Consider the following 27,031-nt stretch of genomic DNA (forward strand, 5'->3'; position numbering starts at 1 on the left):
AAAAGCGATCTGGGATTTTCTAAAATAATTTTTTAAGGGAAAAGAGAGAAAAAACTAGTGGCAGAGAAAATGATGAAGTTGCTTTTTTTCTTTTTTCTTTTTTCTTTTCCTCAAAAACTTTTGTTTTGTATATGAAATTGTTATGGTTGTGGATGGGATGGGCCTTCACCAAAGTTAAAAAAGAAAGAAAGAAAGATATACCGCAACGTCTTCAAAATTACATTGTTATTGTCTGATACCCTGAGGATACTTTTATTGAACAAGGACATGGTTTTCGCTTCATTCCGAAGATTCTTGAGTATGAGGCACCAAAGCTCCAAGGTTCAGGCTTTGTACGATCATTGCATTAACATCTTCTCACCATCTGGAACACCCCCTCCTTCTTCCCAAGCTTTGCAGAAGCTCTCTTCAATTCTGGGTATGTCTCTTTTATTATTCTCATAGTTCAAGTTTGCATCTTTTTATTTATTTATTTATTTAATTTTTTAAAATCAAATTCTTTTCAGCTTAATGAATGTTCAGTTGGTCAAATTGGGCTTATGGGTATTTTTAAATGGCGAGTTGTGGATATTGTTGGTGTAAGTTTGCTCTATTATGGTTAAATGGAAGGGTGGTGGTGGTTGTTGTTTTTTTTTTTTTTTAAATGTCAGATTAGATTTTGTTTGCAATTTATGAAACTCACGAGGAAAGAAGTAGAAGTAAGACCAATATAAATAAAGACATTAAAATTGTGAAAGCTGCATACTTCTAGTATGGCTAGCTTTTTATTGTGATTAATCTAGGTAATTTTACTTTATGGGGGAGGTCTAAGATGAGTTGTTGAACAACAAATTAGCTTTTGCCGTTTTTGTTTTGGTCCTTCAATTATTTAAGCACTCTCATTAAAATGATTGCAAAATTGAAAACGGTATTACAAAGAGTTGATTTATGGAGAATTTGGTCTGTTGCTGTGGATTCTGATGTCACTCATTATGAGCAGTTATTCAATAAACAGAGAACATGATATTGGTAAATTGTTGTCAAGTTTAACACTAACATTGTTTTATTTGTACAGAGTAAGAAGACATTTCCTATCAACATACAGGCTCTTTTTTTATAAATTTTGAACTTTGAAATGCACAACTTGTTACACTGTTTGGGTAATGGATTCTTGATCTTTGTAATTATTCATGACTTTGGCAGACACTGTTCAACCAGCCGATGTAGGGCTTATAGAGGAAACTGCAGATGATGATCGAGGGCATGGATTTTTTGGTGTTAACCAATTAAATAGAGTAGCTCGATGGGCTCAACCAATAACATATATGGACATTCATGAATGTGATTGTTTTACGGTGAGCTTTACCGTTTTAGTATGTACATCTATAAGACAACTACTCATATTAGCACAGTTTTGCATATCAAAGCTCTTGGCTCATAAATTGTGAGAACAAGGTCTGCATCTAGGCTTAGATTTGTTATCTTGTCTTCATGATGTGTGGCTAAAACTGCAATGCAGTTAACCAAATAGAAAAAACTGAATCTATAAGCCATGGCCATTTGAACATTTGCTAGTCATTCTAATGGAAATATCAGGTCCAAGTTAGAATCAGATTGTATGTTTAATGATTTATGAGTGAACTTTAAAGAGTTAGGTACCATTGGGTTTAGCCATTTACTAGCAGTATATCAACATCTTGATTCTTGGCTTGTTTAAACTCCAGCTTGGTAGGCATACTTTAAGCATCTATGTACCTTGTTCGCTTTGTCTTCTCTTCTCCAACACAATGATAGTCAATATTTATGTGTGTGTGTGTGGTGCATCAGCAAGCTGCATCTGCACTGATGCAAGCTTCATGTCTACGGCTTTGTATGCTTTTATAATTTTTAATATTTTTGTCTACCTCCTAATTGAAGACATTCTGAATACTGGTATGTTTTGCATGATTCAAATATAGCCAAACTGTTCATTGTGTTCTTGCAATTGGGTTGAGCATGATGTTTGTATTCTAACATCAATTATAGTGATTTTTTTGTTACATTCGAACCTGTGTGAAATGATATTTATACTTTAAGTAAGCAATGTCAATTGGTGCAGATGTGTATGTTCTGTTTTCCGACTTCTTCGGTTATTCCACTCCATGACCATCCTGAGATGACTGTATTTAGCAAAGTTCTCTATGGCTCTTTGCATGTGAAAGCTTATGATTGGGTTGAACCACCCTGCATTGTAGAAAGCAAGGGACCTAAATATGCTCAAGGTCTGACAAATGTATTGCATTTATTCATGAGTTGACTTTCATTTCTTCTTCTTAATTTGTTTATTATATGTTTCTATTTTTTTGATAAGGTGAGATTGCTCTCGTTAATTTGTCATCTGCTCTCGTTAATATTTCATTTGCTTTGTTTCCATTGCTCTTGTTAATCTTGCATGAGTGCATATTATCCTCCTTATGGGGTTTTTGTTTCAAACTTTGTTAAGTTACTTCCAGGAACCTAAATGCGGGAATGAAATATTCTTATGCTTGTTCCAAGTTTTAAAATCTTATTCCGAGGAATTAATTATTCCATGGAAAATGATATGCCCATGTTTTGGTCTAATTTCATTCCCATGAGTGAGGTTGGGTATCTTGTATTCCCACAATGCAGGCATCAAGCACAAAAATACCCACTCATTGCTCGTTAGTCCTAACTCCCCCCTTCCCTCACCTCACTCTCTCCCACTTCAAAATCCAGCATTTTGACTGGTCTCCGACTCTCCGCCAGCTGTGAAAATTTCTTCTCATTCTGCACTATATGTGCAACACTTGAAAATTATTTCAAAAAGTCTAAAACACTTTATAATTATGTTTTCACAGGATTATTTCTTTTGGGCATAAACAATATAGTGAGAGGTTCGGAACATGAAACATTTTGTTTAGTACATTACTCTTGTAAATATTAGAATTATTTGTATTAGCTAGAATACTCTAGAAGTGTATTTTGGCTTAGCCCATTAGGTCTTTTAGTCTCTTTAATAGAGGACTCTTGTAAAGCTATTATACAATTCAATAATATACAATTCAATTTGGTACCAGAGCTCACGATTCTGAGGGCTCTGCTTCCGCAATTGCCGCCATTAGAGCAGAAACCTTTTTCTGTTTGCCTCTCGCCGCCACTAGTCACCGGAAATTTTTTACGGTGACCTTTTGGACCGAGAGAACCCTTATTAAACTCCTTTTCCTCTGATCTATCTTTCTACGTATATTTCCTGGTCAATGGACGTCCCAAACAGCTCCGAAAACAATGAACCGCACCTGTTTCTCACTGTTACGCATTGTTTTGGTGACTTATTGAACTTCGACCAACCACAGACAAGAGCGTAACCTCCGGGCGACCCTCACCTGAAAAGCCTAGCATCGGCCGGCCAGGAACGCGCCCTCACACGCGCTTCCTTCTTTTGCGCTTGACATCCACGTGCCGACAAGTTCTCCGGCGCGTGACAGCGTGTGACAGAGGGGATTCACGTCGAACCAGCTTTGCTTAGCTCGTCTCCTTGCGCATCTGGATCTGTGACGATCGTGGCATTTCGACTCGGTTACGGTCTTCCTACAGTATTTTATTACTATTCACTGACACTTTGTTCATTGTTTTTTGGTTGTTTTCTTATTCTCAGCCCTTATATTATGTCGGACGTTGAAGATACTCCAACTAGTCAATCATCTGGTACACGCTTGATGGCTATTTTTTCTCCAAATGACCTTCTTCCTCTTCATCAGAATTATCGTCTTAATGGGAAGGATTATTTGCAATGGTCCCAGCTTGTTCGTACCATCCTTAAAGGGCGTCGTAAAATTACTCATCGTGAAGGACCTGTTCCTGCCAAAATAGATCCAAAATTTGCTGACTGGGATGATGAAGACTCTTATTATCACGTGGCTATGGAACTCTATGACTCCTGAGGTTAGTCAACGTTGCATGTTCTTACTTACCGCTCTTGAGATCTGGGATGTTCTTAGACAAACTATTCAATGAAGCAAGATGCTGCCACCTGCTATGATCTAAGGAATAAGATTTTTTCTACCAAGCAAGGCTCTCTCTATATAACAGAGTATTATGATATTATGAATGGGTTATGGACTGAGCTTGATCAGTATCAGAGTTTGAAGATCGAGTGTAGCAAGGATGCAGCCACTCTGACCACCTCCATTGAATGCAATAGGATCTTTGATTTTCTTTGTGGTCTCAACTCAGAATATAAACCTATTCGAGTTCAAGTTCTTGGTAAGGAAAAATTACCTTCTCTTTCTGAAGTTTTTCGCACTGTCAGGGGTGAAGAAAGTCACAGGGCTGTCATGATAGATGCCAAATTATTCGAAGAATCTGTCATGCTCTCATCTAAAGCTAACACTTCCTTCTTCTGATTCTAAGTCCACAGACGGATCTGCTATGATCTCAGCTAAGCCACCTCAGGGGTCCTCTTCCAAATTCAGCAAAGATGAGCGTTGGTGTAACTATTGTAAAAGACCAGGTCACACAAAAGAGGTTTGCTACCATCTTTATGGAAAACAACAGGTTCAGGAGAGGCTTGTAAGTCAACCTCACGTGGTCAATCTTTTTTAGCTCCTTCAGCCATTCCTTCTGTCAATGAAATCTTACATATGCCTGGTGAGTTTACTACTATTCGTCGTGAGGAATTGGAACAACTTAAATCTGTCTTTGAATCTCTCCATAAGCCCTCTGGTACTGGTACTTTGGCTATGACTGGTAAGAACTCATGCACTCATTCTTTTATTGCCTCTTGCACTGATTTCAAAACTTCGTGGATTGTGGATTCTGGTGCTACTGATCATATGACTTGCTGCATTGACCCCTCTTTTTCTTATAATCTTACTGTTGGTATCCGTACCATAGCTGTAGCTGATGGATCACATACATCAGTTGCAAGTTTTGGTAAAATTCAAATTCAACCCTCCTTGTGTCTCAAGAATGCTTTTCATGTTCCCAAACTTTCTACCAATCTTCTTTCTGCTCATAAACTCACTACAGATTTGAATTGCACTATAACCTTTTTTCCTACTCATTGTGTTTTTCAGGATCTCACCACGGGGAAGACTATTGGAGTTGCTAAGGAACAGGGTGGGTTGTATTATCTGGTTCCAGAATTTGCCGCAGAATGTACCAGGGATCAGATTTTGATTGCTAGTCAGTCTACTTCAGGTTCTCTCATTTGGCTTCATCATAAGCGCTTGAGTCATCCTCCTTTTAGTTTACTTTAGTCTATGTTTCCATCTTTGTTTGTGTCACAGTCTGTTGAGTCTTTTAATTGTGATGTTTGTCAATTTTCAAAACATCATCGTACATCTTTTCCTTCGAGTGTAATAAAAAGTGTTGAACCTTTTACTACTATTCGTTCTGATGTTTGGGGGCCATCCAAGGTTCCTAATGTTTCTGGTGCTAAGTGGCTTGTCTCCTTTATTGATGATTATACTTGAATAACATGGATATTCTTGATGAAAGATAAAGCAGAAGTAACAGTTGTTTATCCAATTTTATAATATGATTGAAACCAAGTTTGGTAAAAGTATCAAAAGCTTGAGATCAGATAATGGTACAAAATATGTTAATCATCATCTTTGCCAATTTATTAAAGACAAAGGAATGGTTCATGAACTCACATGTGTGGATACCCCTCAACAAAATGAGGTTGCTGAAAGAAAAAATCACCATTTACTTGAAGTCACTAGAGCATTGTTGTTTCAGACATTTGTACCTAATTTTTACTGGGGAGAAGCTGTATTAATTGCAGCCTATTTGATCAACCGCAGTCTATTTGATCAACCGCTTACCTTCCAGAGTTCTTGGCCATGTAAGTCCTATTGATCTCATGACCTCTTTTTTCCCTTATGTTCCAATTATGCAGAGTCTCCAGTCTCGTGTCTTTGGATGTGTTGCCTTCGTCCATGTCCATAAACAAAATCAGAGTAAATTAGAGCCTAGAGCCCTTAAGTGTGTCTTCCTTGTCTATGCTCCCAACAAGAAAGGATGCAAATGTTACCATATTCCAAGTCGTAAATTCTCTATCTCTATGGACGTTAGCTTTCATGAATCTGAGTCCTACTTTCAAAACCCTCAGCTTCAGGGGGAGAACAGTATAGAAGCTGCATCCATTTTCTGAGTCTGAGTCTCCCTTTTTGTTGCCTACATCTCTTACCCAAGTTGAGAAGGAAGACTTGTAGCTGAGACTAAAAATTCATCTGATTCCTCATGTGATATGCCTCCTATTGATCGACAGAGAGTACGCAAAGCAGGGACACCTGAACTAGTGTATCAAAAGAAGAAACAACCCACACTGCTCCACCAGCAACTGCAATCGCCAGAACCGCTGGTTAGTACTGAATACACTACTTTTATTCTTGAGCCTGATATTAATTCTGATGACTTACCCATTGTTGTAAGGAAAAGGAAAAAGTCTTGTATCCAACACCCTATTTCTCATTTTGTCTTCTCTAAGAATCTTTCTATGCAACATAGAAGTTTTATTATAGCATTTGACTCCATTTCAATCCTGAAATCAGTACATGAAGCATTAAAGGATGATAATTGGGTTTAAGCCATGCATGATGAGATGAATGTGTTGGAGAAGAATAATACATGGGAAGTTGTTGATAGGCCAAATGAAAAAAAGGCAGTAGGGTGCAGATGGGTGTATACTCCGAAGTATAATTCTGATGGGACTCTTAAGAGGTATAAAGCTCGTCTGGTAGCCAAAGGGTACACACAGACCTATGGTATTGATTACGAAGAAACATTTGCTCTGGTGGGCAAAATGAATACTGTAAGAGTTTTATTGTCTCTTGCTGCTCATTTTAATTGGGATTTGAAACAATTTGATGTGAAAAATGCCTTCTTCAATGGCGAAGTAGAAAAAGAGGTTTACATGCAGATCCCACTAGGATTTAACTCTACAAATTGAGATAATAAAGTTTGCAGATTGAAGAAGGCGTTGTATGGCTTGAAGCAATCCCCGCGTGCTTGGTTTGGAAGATTTACCAAAGTTATGCTTTCATTGGGATACAAGCAAAGTCAAGGAGATCATACACTCTTCTTTAAACATTCTCAGGAAGGTAAGACCACTATCCTTCTAGTTTATGTCGATGATATAATTATAACAGGTAATAGAATTCTTGAGAGACACTATTGATGCGAGAGAGAGAGAGAAGGAGAGAGAATATTTGGATCTGAATCTTTATTATGAAGAGTTCAACTTACACAATGCTACACTCTATTAATATATAGAGTGTGAGAATGCTGACTCAGCAAGTGAGTCAGTTCTAACAAACAAACCGTATAACAAAAAGCTATAACAGAAAGGGAGATGAGGATCTGATACATGCATGTGTACAATAGCAGAAAGTAAATCACCACTACTTATCTAATACACCCCCGCAAACTCAGGGATCTTGAGGCAGGGAATCAAGAACCCTGAGTTTGGTTCTTAACTCAGCAAAACGTCCAGGGGAAAGAGCCTTAGTCAGAGTATCTGCCAGTTGATCTGAAGCAGGAATGTGCGAGACAACAAGCTCATGAGCAAGCACACGTTCTCGAACAAAGAAGATATCCAATTCCATATGCTTAGTTCGAGCATGTAAAACAGGATTATGAGAGAGGGAAACAGTGCTCAAGTTATCACAGAAAATGCGTGGAGTAACATAGGAACCTGTAACTCACGAAGGAGGGATTGAACCCACAAAATTTCAGCACAAGTAAGAGCTAAACTTCGATACTCAGCTTCAGTTGTTGAGCGTGCTACCAAGGTTTGTTTCTTGGACCACCAAGAAATGAGATTAGGACCCAAGAAGAGAGCAGCACCAGATGTAGACCTCCTATCATCAGGGTCACTAGCCCAGTCAGCATCACAAAATGCTGTAATAGAGAGAGGATGTTGAGGAACAGCCCTTTGAAGCACAAGACCATATGTAACAGTCCCTTTTAAATATCTGAGAATTCTTTTAACTATTTTCCAATGATCATCTAGTGGCTGCCCCATGAATTGGCAGACCTTATTGACTGCATAGCTGATTTCTGGACGGGTTATGGTGGCATATTGAAGTGCACCCACAACCGACCTGTAGAGATGAGGATCTGAGAAATAATTAGAGCCAAAACGTGAGAGCTTACAGCTAGTGGGCATGGGAGAGGAGATGCCTTTTGCATCAAACATGGCAGCTCGAGTAAGTAAATCCCGAATGTATTTGCCTTGTGACAGAATCAAACCACTAGAACCATGAGGCTTTACTTCAATTCCAAGAAAGAAATCCAAGGTGCCAAGGTCTTTGAGAGCAAATTGAGAATGAAGTTGAGTAATCAAAAACTGAATGTAGGCAGCATCAGTACCAGTGACTATTATGTCATCCACATACACAAGGATATAAGTGCAGCGAGAAGAAGTCTTGGAGATGAATAAGGAAGGGTCACAACAGCTGGACTTGAAGCCAAACAACATCAAAGCACCTTTCAATTTATCAAACCATGCTCTAGGGGCCTGCTTAAGCCCATACAAAGCCTTGTTGAGCTTGCACACAAGGTTCTTATCTGAATTCTCAAAACCAGGGGGCTGACTCATGTACACATCCTCTAGCAAATCACCATTGAGGAAGGCATTGTTGATATCAAGTTGCCTAAGTGACCAAGAGTGAGTAAGTGCAAGAGTAAGCATGATCCGAATGGTAACAAGTTTGACCACTGGTGAGAAGGTTTCATTGTAGTCAAAACCTTCTTGTTGATGAAACCCCTTTGCCACTAACCTTGCCTTATACTTGTTCACTGTGCCATCAGGATTTTCTTTAACTTTAAAAACCCACTTGCAACCAATTGACTTCCTGTTAGAGGGCAAAGAAACAAGAGTCCATGTATTGTTATTCATAAGTGCATTGTATTCAGCCTTCATGGCATCAACCCAATGTGGACTGGCTAAAGCTTGCTTCACAGTAGAAGGTTCTGTATAAGCAAGAAGAGCAGTGGATCTGGCCAGAGATTTGGATCTAGTCATAATAGAATGAGGAGGAGAGGATTCCCTTAGAGAAGAAGAGGGAAAATACTCAGAACCTGAGGAGGGAGAAGACTCAGAAGTAGGAGATAAGGACAGTGGGTTAGATGCTGTAGAAGAGGAATTAGAGGACTGCATTGGAGTTGCAGGAACACTACTATGTGACGCAGGAACAGAGGATGGCAATGATGATACAGATGCTGTACAAGGAGAAGAAGAAATGGGTGAAGTGGACTTAGAAGATGGCTGGGGAGATTGCTGGGAAGAAGAAACTGGTGAAGAAAAAGACTCTGACATCAATGGAGACATTAAAGGTATAAAGTTATTGCCCGGACAGGGGGAGCCGTTATCTGATCCTGGACGTTATCGGAGGCTAATTGGGAAGCTCAACTATCTTACTGAGACTAGGCCAGATATTTCTTTCGCTGTTAGTACGGCTAGTCAGTTTCTTGATTCCCCTTGTGATTCACATTGGGATGCTGCTGTGAGGATCCTCCGATACATCAAAGGAGCACCAGGAAAAGGTTTGTTGTATTCAGATCAGGGAAATACAGAAATTTGTGGTTATTCAGATGCTGATTGGGCAGGATCACCCTTGGACAGGCGCTCTACTTCTGGCTATTGTGTCTTCTTTGGAGGAAACTTAATTTCGTGGAAGAGCAAGAAACAACCTGTTGTTGCTCGATCTAGTGCAGAAGCTGAGTATCGTGCAATGGCAAATGCTACCTGTGAGTTAGTCTGGTTAAAGCAGTTGATTCAGGAGCTTCATCTTTGTGAACAGAAACAACCCGTGACACTCATCTGTGATAATCAAGCTGCGCTACATATATCCTCTAATCCTGTCTTTCATGAGAGGACCAAACATATAGAGATTGATTGTCACTTCATTCGAGAAAAGATTCAGTCAGGAGAAATCAAGACTGCTTTCGTCAACTCCTCTGATCAACTAGCGGATGTTTTCACTAAAGCTCTTAGAGGTCCTCGGGTTAAATACATTTGTAACAAGCTTGGTGCTCATAATATATACGCACCAGCTTGAGGGGGAGTGTTAGAATATTAGATATGATATGATTAGATATAATTAGATATGATTAGATATGATTGGATTCCGTCTTATCCGTAAATATTCTGACTGTATTAGGATTAGGTTTGGGCCTTTCACTTAAGCCCATTAGGGTCTCTATATATTGTAACTCTCTGACACAGATCAATACACAACATATTCTTCTATTATTTTATATTCAAGTTTGTTTCACCTGTGGTCTTAGGAATAGAAATAGAAGAAAGACTAGAAACAAAGGTGAAATGAGGTGAAGAAAGACGGTCATAACTCAAAAAGGTATAAAGAGGATAAGGGTTACGAGTAGTACGTGTACCTTTTCTTTGAGCAATGGGAAGAGTCTCTGATGAAGGATCCGGAGGGGAAGAAGCAACAGCAGTGGGCGATGAGTCAGCAAGAGTTGAGTCGACAGGAGGCACAGTTTTGCGACGCTGATAGGTGAGAAGTGGACGGTCCTCAGGTATAGAAGTAATAGGTTGCTCATCTGGAATAGAAGCACCTGCAGCTGGCAAAGACAAGTCAAGAAAAGGGACAGGAAGTACATGATCAACCTGTGACATCTGAGATGGGATAGAATTAAAGGGTTGTTGATCAAGAAAAGTGACATCAGTGGAAACTAAGTAACGCTTAAGGTCGGGAGAATAACAACGATAACCCTTTTGAAGACGAGAATAACCAAGAAAGATACACTGAAAGGCCTTGGATGTTAACTTATCCTTACCAGGAGTGAGATCATGAACAAAACAAGTACAACCAAAGACATGTGGAGTTAGAGGATAAAGAGGAACATCTGGAAGCAATAGATTATGAGGAATGTCATTGTGGAGCACAGATGAAGGCATGCGATTGATGAGAAAACAAGAGATGAGTACAACATCTGCCCAGAAGTGAAGGGGAACCTGCATATGAATAAGAAGGGTACGAGCAGTTTCAATGAGATGTCTGTTTTTACGTTCAGCCACCCCATTTTGTTGTGGAGTGTGAGGACAAGTAGTTTGATGTAAAGTACCTTGTGTGGCCAAGAAATTAGAAAAATCAATAGAAACATATTCCTTAGCATTATCACTACGTAGAATACGAATAGAAACACCAAATTGAGTATGGATCTCAGTAGAAAACTTTTTATAAATGGAAAATAGCTCGGAACGATTTTTCATTAAATAGGTCCAAGTGCAACGGGAAAAATCATCAATAAAGGTAACGAAATACCGAAAACCTAAGACATACAAGGTACAACTTGGACCCCAGATATCTGAATGAACAAGAGAGAAAGGGGCATCAGCTCGTTTATTGACTCGACTGGCAAAAGAGGAGCGTGTATGCTTCCCTTGTTGACATTACACACAGTCTAAAGACTGAAGACCGGACAAAAGAGGAACCATTTTCTGCAACTTTGAAAGACTTGGATGACCAAGGCGACTGTGGATAAGTTGTGGAGATTCTGTGAGAGAGCATGCTACTGAAGGACGAGGCATATCCAGATAATAAAGCCCCCGTGACTCACGACCCACTCCAATCATTTTCCCCGTACCCGGATCCTGCACAGAAACAGAATGGTTAGAGAAAGTAATGGTGCAAGTGAGGGAGTGGATCAACTTACTAATAGAAATTAAGTTATAAGGGATGCCAGGAATGTAATAGACAGATGTCAGGGCCAAGGTAGAGGTCGGACGAGCTTGTCCAATCCCACGAACTGGGGCTTTGGTTCCATCCGCAAGGGTAAAAGACGGTAAATGATCAGAATAAGTAAGAGATGTAAAGAGTTCCTTATTACCACAGAGATGATCGGTAGCACCGGAGTCAAATATCCAAGTGCCAAGTGATGTAGAATGAGAAACACAAGCAACAGGATTACCAGTATAAGGCTGTGACTGAGGAAAAGCCTTCCTGAGAGGGGTTTGGAGTGCAGCATAGTCCGAACCTGAACCAAATGATGCATTGTCTGACTGAGCTATATTTGCAACAATAGAAGGAGAGTTAATCTCCGAGAGATCAGGAGATGCTGCTGCCATTTAAAGATAAAATATAAAAACCGTAAACGAAAGCAAACAATATCCAATCAAGAAGAACCACGCGTCTAAGGTCAGACCCACAGAGAAACAATCACAGATCCAGAAAGGGGAGGAGAAGGCGAGCTTCTCTGTCCAAGACCGGCCGGAAAAAGCCGCCGGAATAGTGCTCACGCGCCGGCAGAAGGTGGCGCGTGAAGCCCACGCGCAGAGAAGACAGGTGGCGCGTGACGGCGCGTGGGAGATGCGTTGCTGACCGGACCACCTCAGACCTGGTCGCCGGGAAGAGAGGGTCCTGATCGCGTGAAGTTTGGTCGGAAAAGTCGCCGGAAAAAGTCTCCGGTTGCCTGAACAGTGATTCTGACGGCGGGCGGTGGTTCCGGTGGCCGTCGGAGGTGCTGACGCGTTTGGAAAAATCACTCAGAGGCTGTTTACAGCCCTAGAAGGCTTGCCGGAAGGACGCACGGCAAGAAAGAGGACTCCTAAGCAGTGGGCTTAGGTTTTAAAGCAAAAACAAGGTTTCTAAGCGGAAGCGAGGGTTCCCAGAACGAAAGAGCTCTGATACCAACTTGAATATAAAATAATAGAAGGATAATATGTTGTGTATTGATCTGTGTCAGAGAGTTACAATATATAGAGACCCTAATGGGCTTAAGTGAAAGGCCCAAACCTAATCCTAATACAGTCAGAATATTTACGGATAAGACGGAATCCAATCATATCTAATTATATCTAATCATATCATATCTAATATTCTAACAGAGCAGAAACTGGAATAGTAGGGGAAGGATCAACTGTAGTGTTAGTCCAAAGAGCATAAGGAAACCTATATTCATTGAAAAGAGCATCCTTTGAAATATAGGTTCGGCCATCTTTATTTAAACAAACATATCCTTTATGACTTGTGGAATAACCCAGGAATACACACTCTTGTGAACGAAACTCAAGTTTATGACGATTATAAGGTCTAAGAAATGGAAAACAAGCACATCCAAACACTTTAAGAAACTGATAATCTGGATTATGATGATACAGCTTGGTATAAGGAACAGCAAAATTTAAGGATGTTGTTGGAAGCCTATTGATAGCAAACACAGCTGAAAGAAAGGCATAGTCCCAAAAGGATAATGGTAGGGAGGCATGAGACATCAAGGTTAAACCTAGCTCAACAATATGACGATGTTTGCGCTCTACAACACCATTTTGATGATGGGTGTGAGAGCAAGCAAGTCTGTGAATGATGCCATGGTGTTTGAGATAATCAGTGAAAGGTCTAAATTCCCCACCCTAATCAGTTTGTAAGGCTTTAATGGGAAGTTGAAACTGAGTTGTTATCAAGGAATGAAACTGTTTGAAAATGGAAAGAGCATCAGATTTTTGTTTTAACAGATAAATCCAAGTGTATCTGGTGTGAGCGTCTACAAAAGAAATATAGTAAGTGTATCCCAAGGTAGATTTAAAAGGAGCTGGTCCCCATAAGTCACTATAGACAAGAGCAAAAGGTGTGTCATACACAGTTTGTGATGAGGAGGAAGGAAGCCTGTGTGCTTTTCCAATACAGCATGAAGAGCAAAAATCACTAACATTTTTATTAGAAATTGAAATATTACAAGAGTTAAGCACTTTTGTCAAGGTTACATGATTGGGGTGCCCTAAACGACAGTGCCATAGAGAGTATGTAGAATTTGAAGGTACACAAGTTTGACTAACAGTATAAGGCTGATCAACAGCTCGATTTTCACTCTCAACAAAATTACAGTGAGGAAAATTATCTGTATTAACAATTGAAGGACTTGTTTGACTAACACTACAAGGCTGATCAACAGCTTTATTATCACTTTCAACAAAAGTACAGTGGTTAAAGCTTTCAGTTGAAGGACTGGAAGAAGACTTGAGAGAATGAGCTTGACTCAAAGCAAGGGAAATGTCTGAAAAATGATAAAGACCATCATTGCCAAGTACTCCACGAAGAAGAATGTCATGAGTGTCCTGCGATTTTACAAAGCAAACACTTGGATAAAACTCAAAATAGACAGAGTTATCTTTAGCAAATTGACTAACACTCATAAGATTTTTCATGATAGAGGGAACAAGTAATACATTTTTGAGATGTAAGCATCTGTGAGAATCATAAGGTGAAATGAATTTTGTGGAACCAACAGCTTGAATAGCCAAACCTTGCCCATTACCAATGATGACCTGATCTGAACCACTCAATTGTTGGCTCTGTAGTAAGTTCAGAGGACTCGAAGTCACATGATAAGAGGCACCTGAATCTGGGAACCACTCAAGAGCTGGAGCAGAAGACGGAGTTGGAAGCAAACCAGGTTGTGCAGCAATCATAACCTGAGGAGATGGTCTAACATACTGATACGACCTTTGTTGAGTCTATAGAGGCTGTCTCTGAGCAAAGTATGGTCCATTTGATTGAGTTTCTGGAGAAGGAAGAGTGGGCACAAAGTCTTCATCAAAACGATGCCAGCAACTCTTCACGTCATGACCATACTTGTGACACAACTGACAATACACGTTTTGTCTGCTTCCACGCCCTCTACCTCTGTTAGCTCTGCTATTATAGCGTCCTCGTCCTCTATATGAAACATTAGAATGAAGAGAATCATCACCTTCCCTCTGTACAGAGGTCTGACCAGTGCTCTGTTCCTGAGTTGCAAAAACAGGGGCAAACAGAGGAGTAGAACCAGACGTGTTACTCTGTTTTTGAGCAACATTCACAGTGACTGAATCAAGAAGAGACTCATTCTGCTTTAACAACATCTGTTCATGCGTCATTAACTCAATGGCTAGATCTTCAATCGAGTAGGGATTTTCTCTTCCATGAACAGTAGTCACAAACGCGTTGTATTCAACTGGAAGTCCTTCCAGTATGTAATCAGTTCTATCTTCGTTCCTAACTGGATTTCCTATGGCTTTGAGAGAATCACAGAGGCTTTTGATGCGAGACAAGTAATCTTTGGTAGTTCTAGTTCCTTTCTTTATAGATCTGAGTTCTGAACGTAAATGACGAGATCTGGACTTCATGACTCCATGAAAAAGCTTGTGGATCTTATCCCAAGCTTCGTGAGCATACTGTACTCCTAGTATCTCGTTCAAAACAGATTCAGAGATAGTGGACAAGAGCCAAGATAAAAGCATAGAGTCTTGTGTGAGCCATTGAATATACGCTGGATTCTGAATCTCATTCAAACGATCTTCTTCAGACTCATATTGAATAGGAATTTTTGGATTCACAAGATGACGATGAAGTTGATGCGATGTTATAATCGGTTCAACTATCTGATTCCAGAGCAGATAATTGTCATCTGTAAGCTTCACTGTAACTTGATGATTGAAGAGAAGAGGAGCACGATTTTCCATTGACGTTGCTTCTCTGTTCGACTTCAAGGATGCTGGAGCACTTTTACCAGCTGTAGCACTATCTTCAGAGTTGGATGCGGAAGACATAGTGAAGAACGATGATGGATCAGGCCCTCAAGATGAGAGCTCTGATACCATAATAGAATTCTTGAGAGACACCATTGATGCGAGAGAGAGAGAGAGGGAGAGAGAATATTTGGATCTGAATCTTTATTATGAAGAGTTCAACTTACACAATGCTACACTCTATTAATATATAGTGTGAGAATGCTGACTCAGCAAGTGAGTCAGTTCTAACAAACAAACCGTATAACAGAAAGCTATAACAGAAAGGGAGATGAGGATCTGATACATGCATGTGAACAATAGCAGAAAGTAAATCACCATTACTTATCTAATAACAGGGGATGATATATGTGAGAAATGTGCTCTGGAAAAAAGACTGCTGAATTTGAAGTTAAAAATCTAGGAAAACCTGAGCTACTTTCTTTGGATAGAAGTTGCTCATTCAAAACAAGGCATTTTTATTTGTCAATGGGAGTATGTTCTTGACCTCCTTAAAGAAGCAGGAAAACTCGAGTGTAAACCTTCCAGTACTCCGATTGAGCAGAATCACAGACTATAAGGGAAAATGAGAGCCCTCCAGTTGACAAAGGACAATATCATCGAATAGTGGGAAGTTTGATATATCTAGCTCATACTAGACCTGATCTAGCTTATGCAGTTAGTATTGTTAGTCAATTCATGCATGATCCGAGGGAGAAACACTTGCGAGTTGTGGACAGGATTCTCCAATACCTGAAAGGCACACTAGGCAAAGGACTATTGTTTCAGAGAGGAGGAAACCTATCTTTAGAAGTTTATATAGATGTCGATTATGCTGGGTCTGTGACTGACCGACGGTCTACCTCGGGCTATTGTATGTTTCTCTGTAGAAATCTAATAACATGGAGAAGTAAAAAGCAAAATGTGGTTTCTAGATCAAGTACAAAAGCAGAATTTCGGGCCATGGCTCAAGGTATCTATGAGTTATTGTGGCTGAAAATAATTCTTGATGATCTCAAAGTGAGATATGAAGGGTCTATGTAGTTACTCTGTGATAACAAATCAGTTATCTGTATAGCCCACAATCCAGTCCAACACGATCGAACTAAACATATTGAGATCGATCGCCATTTCATCAAAGAGAAACTAGATAGTGGACTCTATATATTCCTTCTGGTCGTCAATTAGCTGATGTCTTGACTAGAGGTCTTCCGAATGATAGGTTTCAAGAGCTTACTAGCAAGCTGGGAATGATAAATATTCATTCCTCAGCTTGAGGGGGAGTGTTGTAAATATTAGAATTATTAGAATTATTTGTATTAGCTAGAATACTCTAGAAGTGTATTTGGGTTTAGCCAATTAGGTCTTTTAGTCTCTTTAAATAGAGGACTCTTGTAAAGCTATTATACAATTCCATAATATACAATTCAATTATTACAAAATATCATATTTGTAATCATGAACATTATAAAATACATAATTATTTATAGTTTAAGTATAATAAACATCTTGTTTTTTATATTTATTTATTCCATTTTTTAATCAATTACATTGAAAAGAATAATATTTAAATAATAATTTATATATGTTGGCACCCAAATTTCCCAGAAAAGTAATAACAAAGTTAAGAAGAACAATAACAGCAAGCTCACTGAATATAGACGATTTTATTGATGGAGAATAGAGTCATACACTTAACCAAGATTATAACTCGTTACTATTGTAAATAATAGAATTATTTTATTATTTTGTAATAGTTAGAATACTCTATAAGTGTATTTGGGCTTAGCCCATTAGGTTTTTTAGTCTCTTTAAATAAAGAACTCTTGTACAAATATTATACAATTCAATAATATACAAATCTTCTTTTCTAGTGTTACGTTGACTAATTGACAGCAAATGAAACAGACTCAAATGGAAAAGACTCCTCCCTCCAATGGACTATCCAATTGGAGAAGAATAACAAACTACCACTCCTTCCACCAGATTAGGCTATCCCCTGCCTAGTGTCACTACCCACAACCATACACAACATTCACCCCTTTCCTCACTCCCTTAACTGACTTATATTCCTGAATCTTCCCTCCCCCTTTCTCCTATATTCCCTTCTCCATTCACAGCTTGCCAAGTGTCCACTTCAGTAACCAAATTTGCTTTGTCCCTAGCTCCTCTCTTATGGACCTTGCCCGTATAAACCTTGCCATAAATTTTGGGAGGCCCATCAACACCCCTTTTTCAAAATTCACCTTGTTCTCAAGGTGAAAGGAAGGAAATTGTGCCTGAAAATATGCCAAATTTTCCCAATTACAGTCACAATCTGCCAATTCTTCCCATTGCACCATAATTTCCACTAATCCATCCAATAAACGTCGAGCCTTGAGAATAGCAGCAAGTTGGACCTGTAATTCCAATGAGTCTGACAAGCAACGAGGAAACTCCAACACTGGAATAGAAGGATGAACAACCCTCTTTAATTGGGAAACATGAAATACGGCATGAACTTTTGAATATGAAGGCAGCTCTAGCCTATAAGCAATTGGACCCAATGTTATTAAAATCGCGTGTAAAATCGGTGGATCGATCGATTCTACGTTTTTTTCCATTGCTGCGAGTCAAATCGTGTGTAGGATCGTTTTGTTCTTCAACTGAGTGAGATCGTCGTGCAAGAACGTGGAATCGATGGGATCGTAAGATCTCACCATTTTTGCGATTGAACTCAAATAGCCTCCAACCAGAGAGAAAAGGAAGGTGCCCACCATCACCGGCAGTCGTCAGAGATCCACAGAGAAAAATCACTTACTAGCAAATTTGAAATTTGAAAGAGAGAAGTAAGAGATACAAAATCGATTAAACAGAGATGAAAACAAAGAAAAGAATTGTTTGAACATCTTTAAAAAAAAATATTAAGAGAATTGTTTGAACTTTGAAGGGAGAGAGAGAGTGAGTGCTGGAGAAGATAAGGAAAAAAAATGTCCTTTGGATTTTGAGCTGCTACGATGGGCTTTCTTTAGGATTGCTCTCCATCCACTCATTATGACCCGTAAATTCTTTTACTTTCTTCTTTCTTTACTTTTACTTCATCTTCTAGTATAAACTTGCTTACTAAATTAGGTGTTTGGGATAAAATAAAAGGTTATATTCTTTCTTCGATTAGTTTTTATATTTTATAGTATATTTATTCCAAATAAGGATTATGTGATAAATTATATTTTACTTTAAACAAAAGAGCTTAATATAATATGATTATATCAAATTATTTTATTATTCATATAATTTTAATATTTTATATGCACAGGTACGATCTTACGATCCGTGTCGATTTTAAGATTTACGATTTTTTTATCCCCTCACGATCTTAGGTAAGATCTCGATCTTAACAACATTGACTGGACCCACTCTTTCCTTGATCTCAAAAGGCCCGTAAAAACGTGGGCTCAATTTCTGATTGACTCTCCTTGCTAATGATTTCAATTTGTAAGGATGAATCTTCAAAATTACCTTTTCCCCAACAGCAAATTCTACTTCCCGGCGACCATTATCTGCTTGTAACTTCATTCTTTGTTGTGCTTGACATAGATTTTGCTTTAACTCCTCCAATATGGCATCCCGAGCAACCAGTTGTAAATGATGGGTGGATCACGCCCATATAAAGAACGAAACAGAGTCATTTGAATAGACCTGTTGTAAGAGGTGTTGAACCAGAATTCAGCCCACGAAAGCCATTTTGCCCAACCTTTTGGGTGGCCATTAGCAAAACAACGAAGATAAGTCTCTAAGGTGCGATTGACCACCTCCGTTTGACCGTCTGTTTGGTGATGGTAGGCAGAGCTAAATCGCAATTTAGTGCCTGTTAATTTAAATAACCCTCCCCAGAATTTACTGAGAAAAACTCAATCTTGATCAGAGATTATTGATTTCGGAAAGCCATGCAAACGAATGAATTCTCTCATGAAGACAACAGCTACGTCCTGAGCCTCAAAGGGATGTGTAAGAGTCATAAAGTGGGCATATTTTGTGAGTCTGTCCACTACCACACTAAAATGATATCCACTCCCATTGATTTGGGTAGACCTCCAATTAAATCCTTCGAAACTTCCTCGCACACCTGCTGAGGAATTGGTAGCGGTTGCAACAGTCTAGCAGTACATCAGTGAAAATTTGTTTTGTAGCAAGGTCATTAAGCCCCTCTTTGGACAACATTTGCAAATTTGGGTTGGTGACCAAGGTGAGTTCCTTGCAGTCCATCACACGTGACAATGCATCAGCAGCAGTGTTTTCAATCCCAGGTTTGTATTGAATCTCGAAATCGAACCCCACTAATTTAGCCACCCATTTCTGTTGCCCCTTTACCGTAAGTCGTTGCTCAGTTAAGTATTTGAGGCTCCTTTGATCAGTTTTAACCACAAAATGGCGCCCCAATAAATAATGACGCCACTTGTGAACAGCGAAGACAATTGCCTTCAGTTCACGCTGATAGACTGATAAGGACTTGTCTCTCTCAGAGAAGGCCTTACGAAGGAGGGCAATTGGGCGTCCTCCTTGCATCAGGACTACTCTCATTCCCACACCTGATGCATCTGTCTCCACTACAAATGTGTCATCAAAATTAGGGATCTGATGCATCTGTCTCCACTACAAATGTGTCATCAAAATTAGGGAGTGCCAAGATTGGCATATTCAACATTTCCAACTTCAAGGCATCAAAAGATACTCGGGCCTCCTCACTCCATAAAACCTGATCCTTTTTCAGCATCTGTGTTAATGGTTTGGCCATCTGATCGAATTGTTTCACAAAGCGCCTATAATATCCTGTCAACCCCAAGAATCTCCTAAGACTCTTCACGTTTTTAGGGGTAGGCCACTGTTGCACTACTTCCAATTTATGCGGATCAGCCTTCATACCGTTCTGGGATATCAGATGACCCAGGTATTCAAGTTCATGTCTTGCAAATGTGCATTTTTTTTTAAATTTGCAAAAAAGTGATTTTGCCTCTGATGAAATATAAGACTGAAATGTATTTTTCATATATTGATTGACACCCAAAGGGATCTTTATATACAGATTACAAGGTAGTTAAGGAGTTGAAGTAATAAATAAAATACACAGTAACCGAAGAGGCATCACACTACTCAAAGGAACAAGTAGCTAGAAACAAGTAGAAAACTCTAGAATATTCTACACTCCCTCTCAAGTTGGGAGATATATATTGATCATCCCCAACTTGCTAATTAAATCCTCAAAGATGGGTTTGTGTAATCCTTTGGTGAGAATGTCAGCTGTTTGCTCCTTGGTAGGTATATATGACAAACATACACTACCCTCCTCCAATTTTTCTTTGATAAAATGACGATCAACCTCCACATGTTTTGTTCTGTCATGATGTACAGGATTTTGAGCAATACTGACTGCAGCCTTATTATCACAATAGAGTCTCACAGGTAGAGAATAAGATATCTTTAATTCTCCAAGGAGCCTTCTTAACCAGATTCCTTCACAAATGCCATGGGCTAGCGCCCGAAATTCTGCTTCTGCACTGCTTCTGGCAACAACAGTTTGTTTCTTACTTCTCCAGGTCACAAGATTTCCCCAGACATAGGTACAATATCCTGAAGTGGATCTTCGGTCCATAGCAGAGCCAGCCCAATCAGCATCTGTATAGATTTCTATCATCCTCTTGTGTCCCCTTTTAAAGAGCATTCCTCGACCAGGGGTGTTTTTGAGGTACTTGAGGATTCTATAAACAGCACTAAGGTGTTTTTCCTTAGGAGAATGCATGAATTGGCTAACCATGCTAACCGCAAATGCAATATCAGGCCGAGTGTGAGATAAGTAGATCAGCTTCCCTACCAACCTTTGGTATTGCTCCCTGTCAACATCTTTTCCATCTTCAATTCCCAATTTAATATTGGGTTCAACTGGAGTTTCTGCAGGCTTGCACCCAAGCATACCTGTTTCTTGTAGCAGGTCTAGAATATATTTCTTCTGAGATAAGGAAATTCCCGCCTTGCTACGAGCAACTTCCATTCCAAGGAAATATTTGAGAGATCCAAGATCCTTTAGTTCAAACTGACTAGCTAAACCCCCTTTTAAAGATTTTATTTCTTCCCAGTCATCACCTGTGACAATTATGTCGTCAACATAAACAATGAGGATAGCAATTTTGCCACTATCGGAGTGTTTAAAAAATAAAGTGTGATCAGTCTGAGCTTGGATAAATCCTCTTTCTTTAACAACACGAGTAAACTTTTCAAACCACTCTCTAGGGGATTGTTTAAGTCCATAAAGAGATTTCTTCAACATGCATACAGAACCATCTCCCTGTTCAAAACCAGGTGGTGGGTCCATGTAAACTTCCTCATGTAAGTCCCCATTTAAGAAAACGTTCTTTACGTCCAATTGATGCAAGGGCCTATCAAGGTTGGCAGCAAGTGATAGTAAGACTCGGATAGAGTTAAGTTTGGCAACGGGAGCGAACGTCTCCTGATAGTCTATCCCATAAGTCTGAGTAAATCCTTTGGCAACCAATCTGGCCTTATATTTGTTGATGCTGTTATCTGCATTAAATTTTATTGTGAACACCCATTTGCAACCTACAGTTTTCTTTCCTCTGGGAAGTGCCACGGACTCCCAAGTTCCATTTTTTTTAAGAGCATCCATTTCTTCAAAGACTGCATCCCTCCATTTAGGGTCATTAAGTGCCTCTTGGATATTTTTTGGTATTTTTGTACCGTCTAATATAGTGTTGAAAGCACGAAAACCTGGAGATAACTTTTCATATGAAATGTGATGAGAAATAGGATGAGCAGTGCAAGATCTAGTACCTTTTCGAAGGGCAATGGGCACATCTAGGTCAGCTGTACCAGTGTTCTCAAGTGGATTGCTGGAACTAGGACTCGGGTCAGAATCCTGGCAGTCTAGAGGATCTTGAGGAGATTTTCGCCTGCTGTAGAATTTTCCCCATTTACCGGGAGGATCTCCAGTCTCTGGTACAATTGCTGTCCTTGTCTCCTGTACATTAACTCCCCCTGACTCCAAAGGTAAAGAAACAACAGATGTTTCCAAGGGTAAAGGTAAGACAGTAGAATTATTTGGATTCCAAGACTTGTCTTCATTTATACCAATAGACTCCCCCTGAAGAGAAGTCGAGGGAAAAAATGATTGTGTTTCACAAAAAGTAACATCCATAGAAACAAAGACCTTTCGAAGAGAAGGTGAGTAGCACTTGTAACCTTTTTGATTAGGAGGATATCCTATGAAGACACATTTAACAGACTTATGATCAAGTTTGGACCTTTGATGTGGAGGAATATGAACAAAAACCACGCAGCCAAACAACTTTGGAGGAAGGGAAGAGAGAGCCCGAAAGGAGGGAAAAGAGCGGGTAAGGCAAGATATGGGAGAATGAAAATTCAGGACGCGAGAGGGCATCCGATTGATGAGATATGAGGCAGTCAAGACAGCCTCCCCCCACAGGTATTTAGGGACATGCATTGTAGACAAGAGGGCTCTAGCAACTTCAATGAGATGTCTATTTTTCCTTTCAGCCACCCCATTTTGTTGAGGGGTGTTAGGACAAGAACTTTGATGGATAATACCTTGCTTGGTTAGGTAATCACCAAGAACAGAATTAAAATATTCAGTACCGTTGTCAGTTCGCAGGATTTGGATAGAGGTCTGGAATTGAGTTTGTACCATAGCATGAAAATTTTTAAAAGTGGCTGCAGCTTCAGACTTATCTTTTAGAAGATATACCCAGCATACTCTAGAATGATCATCAATAAAGGTAATAAACCAACGAGTTCCAGATATATTTTTTTCACGAGCTGGGCCCCAAATATCACTATGAATCAATGTAAATGGAGACGAAACATGATAATCTCTAGGGAAATAAGAAACACGAGAGTGTTTTGCAAACTGACAATCATCACAAAAAAAGGAACTTGGTTTTTTGTTGATAAATAAGTTTGGAAGCAGCTTTTGAAGATAAAAGAAATTTGGGTGTCCTAAACGACGATGCCACAACAAAACATCATTACAATCGTCTGATAAACATAAAGAGTGATTTGCAAAAAATCTCTTTTCATGAGAATCTTCTTCAAAATAGTAAAGCCCTTCTTCCTCTCTAGCACTGCCAATCATCAGCCCCGAATCCTGTTCTTGAAAAACACAGGTTTTGGCAGAGAATTTAGCAACACAATGCAATTCAGAGGAAAGTTTACTAATAGAGATAAGGTTACAAGTAAGAGAAGGGACATGAAGAACAGAATTCAGAGTAATATGTTCAGAGAGCTTAATGGATCCCTTTCCCGCAATATTAGAGAAACTACCATCAGCCGTCCTTATTCGTGACTGGTGATAATAAGGGGTATGAACAAAACAGGGATGCATTACCTGTCATATGATCAGAAGCTCCCGAATCAAGAATCCAACGACTACTATGATCAACATGGAATGCCATACCTTGTTGAGCAACATGACTAGTTGCCTTAGCAGATTGAGACATCACCTTCTGAAATTGCTCATAATTCTTACCGTTTAAAAGGTGGTTAGTAATCTGTATAGCTGGGTTGTCTCCGGAAGACGAAGAACAGGGAAGAGGAAAGACATCGGAAACATTACCGAATGATTTTTCAGAATGCTTATTCTCAGCCTCAATATTTTCAACTTCCATTGTTCAAAATAAAAAAAAACAAAAAAAACAAAAAAGGAACACCAATCGTTCAGAACTGAAAAATCACGAAGAGGAACCAACTGGACCCAACAAGAAGAGTGCTCCAATCGTGATTTAAACCCCCAGAACAGGAAGAGGAAGGCCATGCGAGCCGTTCTGTGAAAGCCGCGTGACAAACGGAGGCCGGCAGGGCGGCGCGTGGCTCACACGCGCCGAAGAGGCAGTTCTGCAGTGGCGGCGCGTGGATGACTTTCCGGCGACGGGGCTGACGTGGGTCGACTCGGAAATGGCTTCTGAGTCCAATGGTGGCCTTGGTTTCGTGATTGGAGGGGTCCAGATATGGTTTCTGAGTTATTTTAATAAACAGTGAAAAATGGAAAACGGAAGGAAACGTGAAGGTTTACAAGATGACCACAGGATAACCTGCTCTTGATACCATGATGAAATATAAGACTGAAATGTATTTTTCATATATTGATTGACACCCAAAGGGATCTTTATATACAGATTACAAGGTAGTTAAGGAGTTGAAGTAATAAATAAAATACACAGTAACCGAAGAGGCATCACACTACTCAAAGGAACAAGTAGCTAGAAACAAGTAGAAAACTCTAGAATATTCTACAGCTTCAAAATGTCCAATACTACCCTCAAATGTTCACAATGCTGGTCTACACTGCTACTATAAACCAGAATGTCGTGAAAGAAGACTAGAACAAATTAGACAATGTGAAGCTACTTCCTGCTCTTCTGCATCCATATTTTTATGCTACTTGTTAGTTGAATTTATTAGTTTTCGTTTTAAATTTTCTGTGTTGCAGTAAGACTAGCAAAGTTAGCAGTTGATAAGGTTTTGAATGCACCATGTGAGACATCAGTTTTATATCCAAAGCATGGTGGAAATCTGCACTGTTTCACAGCAGTAACACCTTGTGCTGTGCTGGACATTCTCTCTCCACCTTACAAAGAATATGAAGGAAGGAAGTGTACTTACTATCACGATTATCCTTATTCAACATTCTGTAAGTTACTGCTTAGACATATCGCTTGTTTCCTATGCATCATATAGCAGTAATAGTGCTAACTGTCCTTGAATCAGAATATTTTATGTCAATTATACGTAGCTTTACTCTTATATTTTATGTACAGATGTTGTTTCCCAACCTCAAACCTATGGTTTTCTAGTCACAAGGAGCAAGCTTTTCGCTGCTCCAAAAAATAAAAAATAAGTGTGATTGAATATTGATAAGTTGAATTACAATTTTTAAATTTTAAAAGTATGCTGATGCTGCCTAAGAAGTTAGAATCCTTTTATTATAGAAAGTATACATTCTTTTATGGAGGAGGTGAATCGAATATGAGATTTGCATGTGAGTGATTTTCTTGATGCTGTGGCTCTGCAGCAGCAGGAGATGGACCTATATGTGATGGGGAAGAGGAGGGATATGCCTGGCTTGCGGAGATAGAAACACCTAGTGATCTTTATATGCGCCAAGGGGTATATGCTGGCCCACCTATTCGGCTTTAGCTCTGTTGCTTTCATTTAAAAGCAATTGGCATGTTTGCTGTTGTGAAGGGTAGATGATATTAATGCCTGAAAACATTGTCTCCCCATTTTGCACCTGGAGGCTAGTGACAAGAGTATCCAAAATGCTGCTGCATGGAATGTTCTGCTTGGTTTATGCCTCCTTTCGCTGGATACATACTTTGGGCAAAGTTTTGAGTACATAAAATCTGCATTATCCCATTACCTTTTGATGATAAATATTAGTTACTAGAGTAGTCATTGTGCTTCATTTTATATTCTCTCACCGAGTGTTTTAAAACTTGGTGGGGTCATCGACTCGGTCGAGATACTGGATTACTGAGTCAGTGGTTCAACCGGTAGGTCACTGGTTCAACTGTATAAATTAAATTTATAAAATAATATATAATAAATATTAAATTATAAACATTATGTCCAATAAATAAAAGTGGTTATGTGGTAAGCCTTTTGATTCTTAAACATGGGGACTCAGATTTGAATCTCATTGCTTGCAAAATGTATGTATTTTACACAATTTAACATAACTATTTTGACTAAAAAACTGGTAGCACTTCAACCCCGGTTGAACCCAATTTTGGTCTGATTCACTGGTTTAATATCTGTTCGAGTATATAATCAATTTTATGGCCAGCTCGAACCGAGGAGGACATTGAGTTACCAAAACCTGGTTTGACCCAGCCGATCTAATCTAGGTTTTACAACATTGCTCTCAATCAGCATTATGAGGTCTACAAGATGTTATTTTCTTGTACATTATTATAAACATAATTATCTTATAATGTTCCTCATAAATGTAGTATATACAACTGATTGTCGTATCAAAGAAATGGTAATGCTTTTTCTTTTCTTGGTGAATATGACAATATTTTATTATCTACGAAAAGGATGGCATCTGTCATTCCCATCCCTTTACTAGGAGAAGAATTTCGGTGATCTGAATTAATCAAAATTAGATAATTACTAAGATGGGAGAGAGGAGAAATGAGAGAAAAAAGAAATTTGTCCAAATATCGTCAGGCCTAGAGCACCCCCCCCCCCCCCCCCCCAACCCACTATTTGTCTACTACTTTTGCTTCTTTTCATCTTCGGATTCCTATCTAACGAGGCACGAGTCCAACATTATCATTGCTTTTAGTTTCACATCATTTGTCTACTGGCCACCTTTTGCATCGTTGTGGTAATTACTCAGCATGTTAAAGGTTGTCAAAGTATCCATTTCCTGGTTCCAGTTTTTAACCCAGCCAAGGTCTTTTCATTTTTCTCTCGATAGTGTCTATGTACAGTAGGCGTTATTTTAACATGTTTGATTCAAGATAA

General features: G+C 39.3%; 1 protein-coding gene across 1 annotated transcript; it reads left to right on the plus strand.

The window, feature by feature from the left end:
* The first annotated feature begins 209 nt into the window (after nt 1–209).
* LOC133284131 (plant cysteine oxidase 3) lies at nt 210–26,058 on the plus strand. The gene is made up of 5 exons (XM_061481123.1): nt 210–418; nt 1,183–1,334; nt 2,078–2,240; nt 24,990–25,190; nt 25,572–26,058. The coding sequence occupies exons 1-5, from the start codon at nt 268–270 to the stop codon at nt 25,694–25,696; spliced, it is 792 nt and encodes a 263-aa protein (XP_061337107.1). The 5' UTR covers nt 210–267; the 3' UTR covers nt 25,697–26,058.
* Nucleotides 26,059–27,031: the final 973 nt, after the last annotated feature.

Source organism: Gastrolobium bilobum, unplaced genomic scaffold, assembly GCF_033153095.1.
Source record: "Gastrolobium bilobum isolate Gb01-03AN ecotype WA unplaced genomic scaffold, APGP_CSIRO_Gbil_v1 utg21704, whole genome shotgun sequence".
NCBI lineage: Eukaryota > Viridiplantae > Streptophyta > Magnoliopsida > Fabales > Fabaceae > Gastrolobium > Gastrolobium bilobum.